Source organism: Eublepharis macularius, chromosome 4 (genome assembly GCF_028583425.1).
Source record: "Eublepharis macularius isolate TG4126 chromosome 4, MPM_Emac_v1.0, whole genome shotgun sequence".
NCBI classification, from domain to species: Eukaryota; Metazoa; Chordata; class Lepidosauria; order Squamata; family Eublepharidae; genus Eublepharis; species Eublepharis macularius.
Window position 1 is genome coordinate 33,506,303 of NC_072793.1, and position 14,099 is coordinate 33,520,401.

The 14,099-nt window shown below is 43.4% G+C and overlaps 1 protein-coding gene across 2 annotated transcripts in view; it reads right to left on the bottom strand.

Annotated features, from left to right (window-relative positions):
• Positions 1–1,275: 1,275 nt before the first annotated feature.
• Positions 1,276–14,099, bottom strand: part of EVPL (envoplakin) — a 71,474-nt gene continuing 58,650 nt past the window's right edge. For both annotated transcript variants that reach the window (XM_054978891.1, XM_054978890.1), the window contains 10 exons: positions 13,466–13,563; positions 13,025–13,206; positions 12,005–12,183; positions 11,691–11,829; positions 9,050–9,243; positions 8,410–8,560; positions 7,950–8,033; positions 7,762–7,872; positions 7,349–7,441; positions 1,276–5,063 (listed from right to left, as the gene is read on the bottom strand). In XM_054978891.1, coding sequence (XP_054834866.1) covers positions 1,617–5,063; positions 7,349–7,441; positions 7,762–7,872; positions 7,950–8,033; positions 8,410–8,560; positions 9,050–9,243; positions 11,691–11,829; positions 12,005–12,183; positions 13,025–13,206; positions 13,466–13,563 — 4,678 coding nt within the window. In that variant the 3' untranslated portion in view covers positions 1,276–1,616. The remainder of the gene's footprint in view (positions 5,064–7,348; positions 7,442–7,761; positions 7,873–7,949; positions 8,034–8,409; positions 8,561–9,049; positions 9,244–11,690; positions 11,830–12,004; positions 12,184–13,024; positions 13,207–13,465; positions 13,564–14,099) is intronic.

A 14,099-nucleotide genomic window follows, 5' to 3' on the forward strand; every position in this document is an offset into this window, starting at 1 on the left:
TGCATGTTCTTCAAATGATGACTGTTGCTTGTTCTTCACACATACTTGGTGCTGTCCGTTATTGGCATATGGAAGAAGACACATGTAACTCTCTTAGGCAAGCAATCCTATATGGGGTTATTCCCATTAAAGAGAACTGAAGTCAATTCAGTTAGACTGGAGTAACTCTTCATAGGATTGCGCTGTTAGTCCTAGGACTGCCATCTGTTTGAATAGTTGGAATGGAGCAAAAGTTTAGCTGCGTCTTCGGCAACCTTGTATTATTCACTTATTATGGGCTGTTGTTTAGACATATTGCAGAAAAGTTGGTTAAAGTAATATAGGCTATACTGATGCAATTTCCAAAAAGTACAGCGAACAGGGTATAATATTTGGGGGCATCACCATTAAGTCACCCCAAAACATAATCAGTATATCTGAGTTTCTTTCAGCATCTGTCAATTTCATATTTTGTGTGCTGCATTAAAACAGCTTCCACATTTGGGGAAACACTTTCCGTCAAGCCAGCGTGAATGTTCTAAATGGCACAAATTCCGGTGTACATTAAGAAACGGGATTCTTACTGTTAGAGAAGTCACCAGACTTTTAAAGAATGTTACTGTTTTAATTTTTAGTAAAACCGCAGTGTGAAATCTGATCATCAGTATGCCAAGAAGAGAAGCTGAATGAGATACATAATAAAGAAAAAAAATACTCAACAAACACCTATTTTCTGCTCTTAGCCAACTGTAGTCTAGTCGTACATCTAAAAAATTTCCTATTGATGTTTGAAGTTATTTTGTCATTAATTGTTAAAGTTACTGTAGAATTTTCCACATGCACTAAAGAAAATAAAATATATGCTTGGGCAAACCTTGACGTTTTAAAAAAGAGTAGCTGATTTTTAAAACTTCCCTGTTCGCACGTGATAAATCAGTTGCGTGTACATTCTGTCCATTTTTCTTGTTTTGAAAATCTGGATCCTGTTGCATCTAAAGGAAGTTGTGAACCCTCATTGTTGCAGGAAGTATGAAAATATCAGAGCTGAACTTGCAATACAAGTCTTGCTTACATTCTAAAGCCCATTGTCCAGTCTGGGGCTGAATATTAGACTTCAAATCACATGCAACTTTTGATTAGGCGTTCCATGTAACCCTCTCTCACTATTTTTAAAAAACTCTTTCCTATCACTCTTGAGCTAAGGTTGGATAGAAGCTTTCTGCCACACCTGGCCTCACAGTTGGGATCCTGATATGAAGCATCCCCAGTCTGAAAGAGAATTAATGAAGTCTTAAATCTTTAAAAAAATTTATTGCATGCATGCATGACAACAATCTAACTCGAAGCACCTTGATACAAAGAGAGAGTAAAAGTTCACCAAGCTTATTTATTCAGTTTAAAAATCTCCTTTGCCGTCTTACTGCTGCTGCATTAGAACCCTTCTACCTTCCGGAATGCCGTCTCTTCCTTTCAGTGCATTGCTGCCTTGCTATAAGGAAATAGGACTGGCTGTCTAGGACAGCACAGAGACATCCACAAGTGCCAGGCACGTTGTTCACCTAAGGGCTGCATATGAACTCCGCTGAGGGTTTAAAGCACCTGAGGAAATATGGGAACTGAAGAGCACCGTGCTTGCCTCAGTGCCTATACTGGGACAAGGTGGGTGAACGGTTCGCGGACTGATACGATTGGTACCCATCAGAGGCAGCTGGTAGGAGGAGGAGCCCACTTAGAGGATCTTTCCGGCAACGAGCCATAGCTTCCTTGTAATGAATCTTTTCTTTGATGATAGGGTCGACAAGATCCTTTTCATAGTTGGACTCGTCTTGCAGCATTGTGGCCAGATCACTGTTAAGCATGCCTGTCTGGACAGCCTCTGGCACTGGAATACGACCCGTTTTCTTGGGATCTATTAGCCCTCCGGTCAGATGCTGTACCTGCAGATATGGAAAGGCGCTGTCTGTGGTCATCCACCCTTTCTGAACTGCCTCTCCTACAGACAACCTTCTTTTGGTGACAGGATCTTCAATCCCAGTGAACGCCTTCTGGGCATTCAGCAGCCTCTGCATGTAGGTGTTGTCAATCAGCCCTCTATCGATGGCCTTGTGGACAGAGTAACGGTCTCGTGAGATAAGATCAACTATGCCTCCAGTAGCTGCCTGTGCTTCTAGAAGCTTTTGAGCTGTCATTGGGTCCACCAGCTTCTTGTTAAGAGCAGACTTGATATTGTACTTGTTGTCAGTGGTGGTGTCATACACTCCAGCGATGGGGAAAGTGTCATCACAGAAAGGAATTTGTGGAGGAGGAAAGAAGTTCTGTTTTTGTTGGAAAGTGGGGGATGCAGCTGGAGACTTAGAAATTATAGAGCCAATAGACAGGGATGAAGAAGACTGCTTAGTTTCTCCTGCAACCAGCAGAGCAAATTCAGAAATGGGGAGCTTCCCTTCCCTGTAGAGCTGGAATTCTTCCTTTGTAATTCTTCTAAATCGCAAGGCATCATCAATAGAGTACTGCTTTCCACTCTTCTTGTCAAGGAGGACAGACATATCCCCTTTGGGCCCGAGGGATGTAATTTCCTCCCAATCACACTCTAGTTCTTGGAGATGAATATATTGGCTCCTGTCTATCATACCCCTCTTGTAGGCCTCATAGGGTGATACATCCTTGCCTGTTTCTGGATCCAGAATGGAGATTTTTGTCGAGAGGTTGGTCTCTCTCATCCTGGTCTCTTGGTTCAGTTCTTCCCTGTTGACTCGGGATTGGAGTTCACGGATAGTCCTCTCTTTTTCATAAATCTGGTCCTTCTCGCTTAGTATGTTTGATTCAAGGAGAGAAAGCTCTTGACCAAGTTGCATCTTTTTTTGCCTGTCATTCTCTGTCCTCTGACTCAGAAGTTTGGTCTGTTCTCTAAGGAAGAGGATTTTCTGTTGCTTCTGCCTTTCCAATTCCATTAATTCATCCTCAATATCGGCTTTTTCTTGCATCATCACATTCCGTGTTTTCTGGAGTTCAATTTCTTCTCTAGACCATGTCCTCGTCATACCTTCTGCTCTCTCAATTTTTTCCTTGAGACGCCTGATATCCTCTTCTGCATTCTGCCGGGCAGTTCGCTCCCTGCTCAGCAGATCCCAAAGTCGGGCTCGTTCATTTTCTAATACCCTATCTTTCTCTACTCTAATTACTTCCTTGTAGATGGTCTTTTCCTGGGACTTAGTTTTTTGTAGAGCATCAATCTGGCATTCTAGGTTCTTGCACTCCCTCTGTAGGTTCAACACTTGAGCCTTTTCGTTATCCAGATCTATTCGCAGGTTGGTAGTAGACTGCTCAAGAACTGGATCTTTCTCTAACTTGACCATTTCCTCCATTATTATTTTCTCTTGAACTGGGGCAGGGCTTTCCTCAATTTCCTTTATTCTCAAGGTGATCTGCCGCATTTCTTTTTCCAAAGCAAGCCGTTTGTTTCTATCTTCTTGGAAATTAAGCAGCTTTTCCTTCTCTTCCACTGCTGCCCGAAGCTGTTGGAGTTCACGTTCCAGGCGTCGGCGATTACTCACTTCATCATCCAGGCTCCTACTCAGTCTACTATGCTCTTCTCGGAGCTTTGGGTCTTTCTGCATAACTATTACCTCTTGGACCACAACCTTTTCCTCAGGCTTTCTCCTTTCTAGAAGTATATATTTATTCTGTAGATCATAAATGGCATCTTCAGTTGCTCTCCGCTTTTGTGATGCACTACGTACTTCCTGGTGGAGACGTTCAGCTTCTTTCTCTAACAGAGGGTCATTCTCATATCGGACAACCTCCTTAGTAACCAGCTTGGTTTCAACCTTTGATTTTTCCCTCTTCCATTCATCTCGCTCTCCCTGAATCCTGATCAACTGTTCCTGGAACCTTCCATTTGTATTCACGAGATCATTCAGCTGTTGTTTCAATCTATCTATCTCTCTCAGAATCTCAGGGCTTTTTTCTGTCTTTACCACCTCTTGGATGACCTCCTTAAACTCCATTGTAGGTTTCTGAGATCTGAGAACATTGAGCTCAGACAAGGCTGTTTCCATCTCTTGCTCAACCCTTCCCCTTTTTCTTGTAACTTCTTGGAGTTCCCTTTTCAAACGTGCAATCTCCTCTTCTGTTTCTGGGTCAAGCCGGAAGATCTCGTTTATTGTTTCTTTAACTTCCACCTTAGGCTTTTGCTTCTCCACAATACTATATCTGCTCTGAAGGTCTGTCAGTTCTTTTTCTAGCAACAAGTTCTTATTTATCTCCTCTTCAATGAGAGTTTGAAGCTTGGAAGACTCCTTCAGAAGCTCTGGGTCTTGTTCCACTTGCTTCACCTCCTTTACAATGACTTTAGGTTCTGCTGTTTCAATTAGCTTTTCAAGCTCTTCAATTCTGCTTTTTGTTTTCCCTATTGTATCTTCTACAGACTTTCTCTTGAAACTGTCTTCATCGATTTGCATCTGCAATGTCCTGATTGATTTTAGCATCTCTGGGTCCTTTTCCAGTTTGACCACCTCTTTTACCACTACTTTCTCTCGAATGTTCGGCTGTTTTTGCTCCAGAAAGTGCAACTCTTTCCTGAGTTGCTCAAGTTCAGAGGAAGAACTTGAATGCTCTCTGAGATGCCTGATTTCTTCTCTAAGATATGCTGCCTGGGCATCTAGGCTTGGATCTTTCTCTATTTTAGTAACTTCTTTGGTAAGTAGCTGGGCTTTCACAACCTTCCTGTCTTTCTCCATTTGAAGGATCTTATGGTTCATCATCTCAATTTCAGCCTGTAGGCTTCTTCTCTTCTTATTCTCATCCTCAATTTGATAAGATATTTTAGACAGGTTGCTCTCCAGATCTGGATCTCTATAGTACTCCATCACTTCTTTCTCCTCTACTCTTTCAATGGGCCGCTGGGTCTTCAGGGTCAGAAGTTTGCTCCTCTGTTCTTCCAGCTTCTGCTGAGCCCTGGCTTTCTTGCTCCTTTCCTCTTCAAGCTGAGATTTAAGGGCTTCTGATTCTTTCAGTGACTTGGCTGTGTTTTCAGACTGCTGGGTTTGTTCATGCATCACCTGTACTGCCTCATTTACTTCATTCTGTAGAAAGAAAAGGCATAAGTATCTTTAGAAAGAGGAGAATTTCTGATCCCAGTGCTAAAGTTTTATACAACTGGATATTTTGATAAACAATAATATTTCAGTTATCTAGAGAAGAAATTTAATGATTAACAGTGCAATCCTAAGAAACGTTACTCCGGTCTAAGTTCATTGAAAACACTGAGCTTATACTGGAGTAGCTCTTCCTAGGATTGCACTGTAAGAGAATGAGTTGTGAGTTAGCAATTTTCCAGAGGTGAATTTCAACTAAGCCATGAATTCATTTTAGATAAGTTACTCCCCCAGATCTCCCCTTTTGTTTAAGGAGCTAATAAAACTGGTCTATCTTACACGACTGTTGAAGAATTGCTGGGAGAATATGTGAAATCCTTTGAAAACTTAAGAAAAAAATTACATTAATGCTATCACTGTGACACTTACAAATGGCACAGAAGGGCATCCAAAATGGTTAACTAAACACCTAATGCTTAAGTCATTTACTGATGTATTCCTGAAGACTGTGAGTTCAGTAAGTTCTGTAAGTATGAAGATGCAAATGGTTGGTTGTGTTATAGATGTTACAATAACATCTCAAGATTCACAAGTACTTCAGCTCTGTGACCTTATCAGCAAAGCACTAAGTATTTGAAAAACCAGGTGCAAGGCTGTGGATTTTCCTTGCTCAGGAACAGCCAATTCAGATGTACCAAGCTAATAAGGCTAATATATAGACTGGGTGCATATGCAAGGGTAGAAGGGTAATAGAGGATGTAATTTACAGGATTTGCTGCAAGGAGCTGGGTGCTGCCTCTCCCAAGATCCAGCTGTTATTACAAAAATGAAGGAAAGTTTCAGATGAAACTAGGTAGGAGACAGCAGTGCAACGCTAAACATGCTGACTACGGAGGAACTCCTGTTGAACTCAGTGAATTCTGAATAAATATACTTAGGATTGCACTATGGTACATACTCTAGTAGTTTCTTGCAAAGGAGCATTTTAGGCATCCCTGCATCCTACTTTTGTGTAAAGTGGCTTCTAATGTTCAATTTCCTAAAAAAATATGGTAGTGTGATGGCCTGGAAGACGAGCATTCTAGCATATTTTGGTGAGAAATGTAGGAAACGAGATACTTCTTTGTCCTCAGTAGGAAGCTATCTGGGCGAAACAGAACGAATGGGCTATTAATGTATTTAATTGTATTAGTATCCAAACCATTTAGGATTCTAAGACACTGACTTAGATAAATAGTAGCGGTATTTGTAGCAGCATCTAGTTGCTGTTTTTTGGATGATTTCAGTCTAGTTTCTCTGACTGATGTTGACAAGGTTTCAGAAATGGGAAGGCCACTACTTGTAGGATCCATGTCCTCCTTAGATTGTTAAATACTGCAGGAGGACATTGAGTCTTTTGATTCAGAGGATCATGAATGCCTCCAGGATGGAAAGGGTTTATTTAGAACTGAAGATGAATCCAGATAAGATGGATGTGCTGCTGGCTGGAAGGGCCACGGCTTTAAATGGGATTGTTCTTTCTACCACCAGCGTGCCGCTTTTGCGGAAAGACTCTTAAGAACTTGAGAGTTCTGCTGGATTCTAGTCTTCTGCTGGAGAAACAGACATTTGATCTGGTCATACTGATTGATGCTTCAGCGGTCTTGAGGCTAGATTGCTGAGATAAGCTCTACATGGGGCTACCCTTGAAGAAGTTCAAGAAACTGCAGCTGGTGAAAATGCAGCAGCTTGTGTTATCTGGGGCTAGCCGATAGGACTGTTACTCCCATCCTGAGGTCCTTTCACTGGCTGCTGATCAGTTTCTGGGACCAATTCAAGGTATTGGTGCTCAGACCTTAAAGTCCTTCATGATCTGGGGCTCACATACTTGAAGTGCCTCTTCCTGTATGATCCTGTGCAGCAGCTCTGATCTTCCCAGAAAGGTACCCCTGTTGTCTAAGGCATGTTCAGCTATGGTCTGGGCTCAAGCTTTATCAATGGATGTCCCATGCTTCTGGAGCAACCTCCTGGAAGGAGGAAACCCATCCTTCCGGCTTTCCAGCAAAGCTGTAAAACAGATCCATTCCAGAAAGCTTTTGGGGCAACCTAAGTCTGGATCAAAGGTGGAGGAACTACCCCACTGGTTGAGGTCTTAAGTTTTAATTTTTGTATTCAATGTGTTGTTTTTAATATTTTGTTTTGTTAAATTATTTACATTATTTTTGTACTGGGTCCTGGGATGCTTGGGAGAAAGACAGGTATATAAATAATAAGCAAATGAGATTTACAAGTACCTTGTCCATGACTTTCTTGGCAAATTCTAGCCAGCTGATCTGTTGTTTGTTTTCAGCAGCTGTCTCCATGTAGAGCTTCGTCACCTCGTTTTCCTAAAGAGAATTGACCAAAACTTAAGTTAGACATTATGGTGTTTCCTCCTATGGCACCTTGCTATTTCTCTTCTACATCAGGGCTGTTGAAATCTGCTGCACTACAGCACTGAATATATACAACTCTATGAACCACAAGGCAAACGTAATTTAGACCAGAAGTGGGAGACATTACTAACAGAAGTGATTCTTGCTTGCTTAAACCATCTGAATGTGCTTTGTCAATCTTATGTCCTCTGGGTGCTAAACAAGTGTTCCTGGTTAGGTAGAGTAGAAAGCTTATATAAATAAATGGTTTACTTGTACTCTCAAGCTCTCACCTGAATTTGGATACTCTCCTGTAGCGGAGTTACCCGGAGTCGCTTGGCAGAGGAAGCAGTCAAAGTAGGATCCAGAGAGGACCGATATTTTCCTGCCTGAATTTCATAATCCTGTTTCAAAAAATAATAGAGTCAAAGGAAGGATAGGCTCTGAAAGTGGAAAATATGCAGAAATCCTGAAAACATACATCAAGAATCGACTGCACATTCTGGGATAAGTTGACCACGGAATTCTTATCAGATTCTTTACTCTGTATTTCATCTGCCAGCCTCTGCAGAAAAACAAATAAGGAGTTAGGATAAAATCCAGCAGGGCACTGTATTATTTTTCTATAAAGCAGCAGCTGTGGCAGCATGCCTAATATTCTACAAATGAAAAATGACATGCCCCAAAGGGGCTAGGATCTTACTTTTTCATTTTGCTGTTTCCCACATGCACTCATCACTTGATATTGCAGTCATTGAGTAAAGAACTCACGCCAAGACTGTTGCACTTCCAGAACTGCTATCTATTCCATCTTGTTTCATATCCTACTCAAGCTTTGTTCTCTGCCTATTTTCATCATTCATTTTATTAAGTCCTGCACATGAAAAGCATAGCAGGAGCCTGTTTTACCTCTCCTAATCTGAAGAAATCTCGGTGCTCACCTTCTGGGCCTGCAGCTTGTAGTTGATTTGACTGGGACCATCTGTGGTCTTGACCTGATACATGGGCAGATTGTTGAGCCAAAACATCAAGTTCTCATTGGCATTTTGGAACTGCTGGTAAGTGAGGCTGGTATTCCGGAGCGTCTTCTCTCTGCACAGAGAGTGGGAGAAACAGATTGGGTTGAGCGCTATGTAAGAACATAAGAACCAGACCAATTGTCTGTGTATTCTAGCAAGTAGTGATCGAGTGGAGTGCAAGTGGAGCGCAAGTGAACAGGGAGGAATACATACGAGTCTGTTCACTTGCCATTCGAGTGTAATTCTTCACTTCTAGCTTGGACCTTAATCTAGCCACAGGAGGCTTGTCAGCTCCCTCGCTGCTGGAAAATGATGAACTAGTCATTGGAGATGAGAAGTTGACAGCAAAATGGCTATCAGACCTACACATTCACTTCTGGTTCCATACAAAGGCAGGTTCATTATGCTGGCTTTAGGAATGTCTGCAGTACAATTGTACTGAGATCTTGGACAGAAGAGGGGTCTCAGAAACCATTGGTATTAACGCCTACATCTCCAAATCTAGCAATTTATATGATTGGTTTTCTTACTAGCCACCAATGGAAAAGGTTTGGCTTCTCACCGGTGATCCAGCTGGTCAGCTACTGCATGATATCGGTCATTAAGGAGCTGGACCTCCCTCTTTTGCCTGGGTAGATCTGGGCAGTACTCTTGGAAGTTGTTCTGCACAGCACTGCAGCTGTATTCGGCATCCTTGAGGCCACGGTTTAGCTTCAGCAAGCTATCTTCATGTTTGACTAACTCTCGCTTCAGTTTCTAAAACAGACATATTTGAGAACAAATTTTATTTAAACCCATGCATGCAAAAATAATCTGGTCCAATTACATTCTTGGATTATTTGATCCTGCACTACCAACCTCTTTCCAAGGTTGAGTCTATTCTGTTGTATTGAGAAGAAATTAAAAGCAAAACACCAATATTCATTAATACCCATCAGGGTCATGGGTCAGAAAGTCCGTCTGTGAAAGAGAACCAGTGAGCCATATTGAGGGGCTGCATGCAACCCTCCACTACTTTTGCCTACTAGTACTACAGGCTATAGGGGGGGGGACCAGGATTGGTGGCAGCCAGGTTTTTCAAGAAGGCTACATGTGTGTTTGTTTCTATAACTTTCTATAGTTATGTTTTCCTCCAGTCATTCCTCTGGTCCCAAGACAACTCCAGCAGTATTTGACCTGACCCCCTGGTTGCAACCCATCTCAGTTGGGTGTTTACAATCCAGTTTGTCTTCCCAAGTTACAATACTGGAGCTTCAGACAACTTGAATCTTGAGGCCTGTCATTTGAGTTTGGCTCAACTCAATTTCCAAGTTTTTTTGACCTCGGGAATTAACTCATACCAGATAGTTCGGGGATTACATCTGATTTCTGAAAGGATAAATGATGCCCGAATCGAGAGTGATAAGACTGAGGGTCAAACTAGACATGCAGGCTTTTAAAGACTTGGGTCCAGGTTCCCCAGACCCAGCTCAGGTTCTCCGCAGCTACACAACTACCGTGGGAAATGGCTGATAAAAAAAGGAGAGCCCAAACAGCCTCAGAACACTACCATGGAGGGAGGGAGGGCTCCTGTCTTTCCCCTTAAGCCGTTTTCCAAAATAGCAAGCAAGAGGGGGGTCAGGTTTCCTCTGTTTTTGCTGGTTCATGTGTAGTATTCTGTGCACATGGAGCAGTAAAAACAGGGAAATACCCTTTTTCCTCATGCTATTTTGACATGGGAAATGGCTTTGGGTGGGGGAGACAGGAGCGCTTCCTTCCCCTGCAGTGGTGTTCCAAGGCCATTTGGGTCTCGTCTATTTTTTAACAGCCATTCTCCACAGCTGCTGTGTGCAGGCCACCCACATTAGAGTCTGGAGAACCTAGAACCAACTCATTAGAAACTTGCACGTCTTGTTTAACCCTCAGTGATCTCTGGTAGCACCAGGTAGTTGAAGGCAGGGCTGGACAAAAGGGGAGTATCTGTCAAAACTAGAGATATTGGGAGAATCCTTATATATTTATTGTCTGGTGCTTACATGTTCATTTTTAACCGAAAACAGAGTGCATGGGGACAGAGTAGAAAAACTCTGCCCTTCTCCACCTTCCTTTATCCAGTCCTTGAAGCTGTTTGCTTCCAGCCCAGCTCACTTCCACTATTGGAGCTGTTCGTAGAGAAAATGATTAGAGCAACGTGGCACTGAGAGAAAAGGAAGAGGAGACGGGGCTTCACTCCTCTCCTCCATGTGCTACATTTTCAGTTAAAACAAGTTTTACAAGTGAAGAGATACAAGAGGCTTCTCCCATCACACTCCTTTGTTTCTGAGGAGACTAACCCATGCGCAAGGACAATTGTTCAATTAGTCAGTTGGCAGAGTAATTTCTGACATGACGTGCCCGATATTCTTCAGGAGAATTATGAATGAAGGAGCAATTTAGTTGATTGTATCCTGTTACAAAGATTACGAGGCTGGACAAAAGAGCTCCATGGGTCTTTGTGAATACATAATGCTGCCTTATACTGAATCAGATCATTGGTCTATCATTAGTGTTGCCAGCTCTCCAGGGTCTTAAGTGGTGGTTTCTCACATTTCCTGTTATCTGATCCTTTTAATTAGAGATACCAGGACTGAACCTGTGACTTGCCCCATGCAAATCAGATGTCCTACCACTGAGACAGAGTTCCTCCCTAGACCATAGTTCTTGATCACAGACAGGGATTTTTTTCTGGGAAAAGAGGTGGCGGAACTCTCAAGAGGAAAATGAGGAAGAAACACATGGGATTCTTTGAAATCATATTATTTTCAAGCACTATTGCCGAGTATTTTCAAGAGGTGCCGGAATTCCGTTCCCCCGCGTTCCCCCTGAAAAAAAGCCCGGATCACAGATATCCTTCTGACCAGGGCCTTTTTCTGGGAAAAGAGGTGGTGGAACTCAGAATTGCACAATGATGTCACTTTGGGTCAGCTGGAACAAGGGGGGAGTTTTTTAAAAATCACCCTCGGTGAAAATGGTCACATGGCCGGTGGCCCCGCCCCCTGATCTCCAGACAGATGGGAGTTTAGATTGCCCTCCGCGCCACAGAGGGCAACCTAAACTCCCCTCTGTCTGGAGATCAGGGGGCAGGGCCACCAGCCAGGTGACCATTTTCAAGAGGTGCCGGAACTCTGTTCCACCGCGTTCCAGCTGAAAAAAAGCCCTGCTTCTGACTCTCAGAGCTCTCTCACCTGCAGTTCATTGGCTCGATCTGGCAGCGCATTGGGTGAAGCTGGGATGGTGCCGTCATGAGCCAACTTGGCCTCAAATGTGCCAATGATCTTATCCGTGTTCTCTATTTGATTCTCCAGGTTCAGGCCTGCTTTGGCTCTGAGGAAGGGAGACATTGTAAAGTCAAAGGTCAAAATTTCACATCAGTGATGTTTTCTTCCACCTGTATTATCTGAGCCAAAACACTGGAAGCTCTCTGCAAAGGATTTTTGCCTTCCCATCATTGGCAACCTCTCTGTTCATTAATAATAGTTATTGCTCGAATGTCACTTACTTTTCATCATAGAGCCCGGAGAGCACCTTAACATCATTGTATTTGTTCTTTATGTTGTTAAGCATCACAGGGAGTTGAGAGGCAGAGGTGCTAGTTGGCTTCTTGGAAAGATAGGCCTCGCATTCCTTCTGAACAGCTTCCTTCTCTGTGCCTATGCCTTGAAATCGCCTTGCTGTTCCCTGATAAAAAGGCAAAATTTAAAAAAAATTAAGCACTAAAGCTCAATGTAGAATAACAGGCAACTGTAGAAAGACCAAGGCGGATCTCAGGCGGAGACACATGTCTCTACAACATACAGAGGATTCAAAGCCATTGGGCTAGTCTGGCTACAACATAATTTATTTTTTATTTATTTGATGAATTTCTACTCGGCCCTTTTTCTTCAACCGTATCCAGGGTGGCGTACAAAATTAAAACAGTGATAACATATTATTATTATATTAATAAAACGACAGAATACAACATTCAAAAGTGAAACATAACATAGTTTGGTTCAGGGCTCATTTCGAGGGGGAATGCACAGGAACGCAGTTCCGGTAGTTCCCCAAAGTGTTCACATGTCAGGTGGCCCCGCCCACCTGCCTCTCGGCCATTTGGGGCCTGTTTAAGCCTGGACTGGGGCCAAAACGGCCCGGATTGGGCTTCTGACAGGTGGTGGATCACTCTCCCACTCAGCAGCATCCCAATCCTGACCATTTTGGGCCCCTTTTTGGCCACTTTTAGCCCCTTTTTGCTATTTTGGGCCCAATTTCGGCCCTGAATGGCCAGGATTGGGTCCAAAACAGCCAGGATAGGTGATGTCAGGGGGTGTGGCATATGCAAATCAGTTATGCCAGTGATACACTTCCAGTGATGGCAAGGGGTGTGGCATATGCTAATGAGCTATGCTAATGAGCTCCTCCAGCTCTTTTTCTACAAAATGACCCCTGGTTTGGTTCAATTTCCATTAAAATATTTCACCCATGTGTGAAACATGAGATCATGGACAAGAAAGCAACTTCTCAGTCTCTCAGCACTTGCCTCCTGGTCTCGGATTCGTTGAGCAAGATCCTCTCCAGGGGCACTGTAGTTTAGTGGGGACCTCAAGCGACCAAATATCTCCTTCTTGACCTGGCCCAAGTCACCATCAATCTTATCCAGTTTATGGAGCAGCTTGTCAGCTTGGGAATCACCTTGACCCACGGTAGAGCTAGAAACTGGAACTGAAATGACAACTCGTTTTGATTAAAGCAAGCAAAGATTTGAATTTGCATACAGATTTACGGTTGCTGCTATACCTAAATTCTCCTTCCCACATTTGTCACATCCATGATAAAAGCTATGAACCTTCGTTCCTAATGGATTTCTCCATAGGGAACCCAAGGTAGGATCTTGCAGATGTAAGAGTGCTTCACCCTCCCAATCCCACTGCAGCAGCACTGCACTTTCCAGCCTGAAAACAACTGAGATGCTGATACATACCCTGCTGGCTGGGTTTAATGGGCTCTTTGTGGCTGCTTCTCAGGGAGTTCTGGACTGTAGCTCTCTTCTGCCTCACTGTGTTCAGCTCATTTTCCAGCCTAAACATGACAGTAAAGAAGTCAACGATGTTTACAGTGTTGGTCTTTCCCTGCAACACAAATTTGTCTGCACACTTTAAAAGAATAAAGTTTTCTACAGGTGCATTGACTCAATCACATCTCTTTGTTCCTCATGAATTAATCCTGAGGGGGAAAGCACACATCTTCCGTTCCCCCCACCCCCAACAATAATTAATGTAGATGGACTGCTATCTCTACAGTTTATGCTTTATTTATTCTTTATCTGAGCAGATTGGGAGTTGCTGCTACTTGGGCTGCTTCTACTTGGGAAGGCTGGCCAAGGGGCAGGGAAAGGGGGTTCTCCCTAGGAAACCACAGGATTGGCCCTGGGGAAGGACCTTCTGACTGCCCATTGCTCAGGGCCTGGCCCTGGGGGCAGGAGCCTGGGATGGGAGAGGGCTATCACTGAGGAGGGAAGTATATAAGGCGAGCAGCCGTTCCTGGTCTGGGTGGATAGCGGTGGTGCTGTCCCTGCTGTAAAGGGACATCCTCCCAGGCGAGAGAGGAGCTTTAGC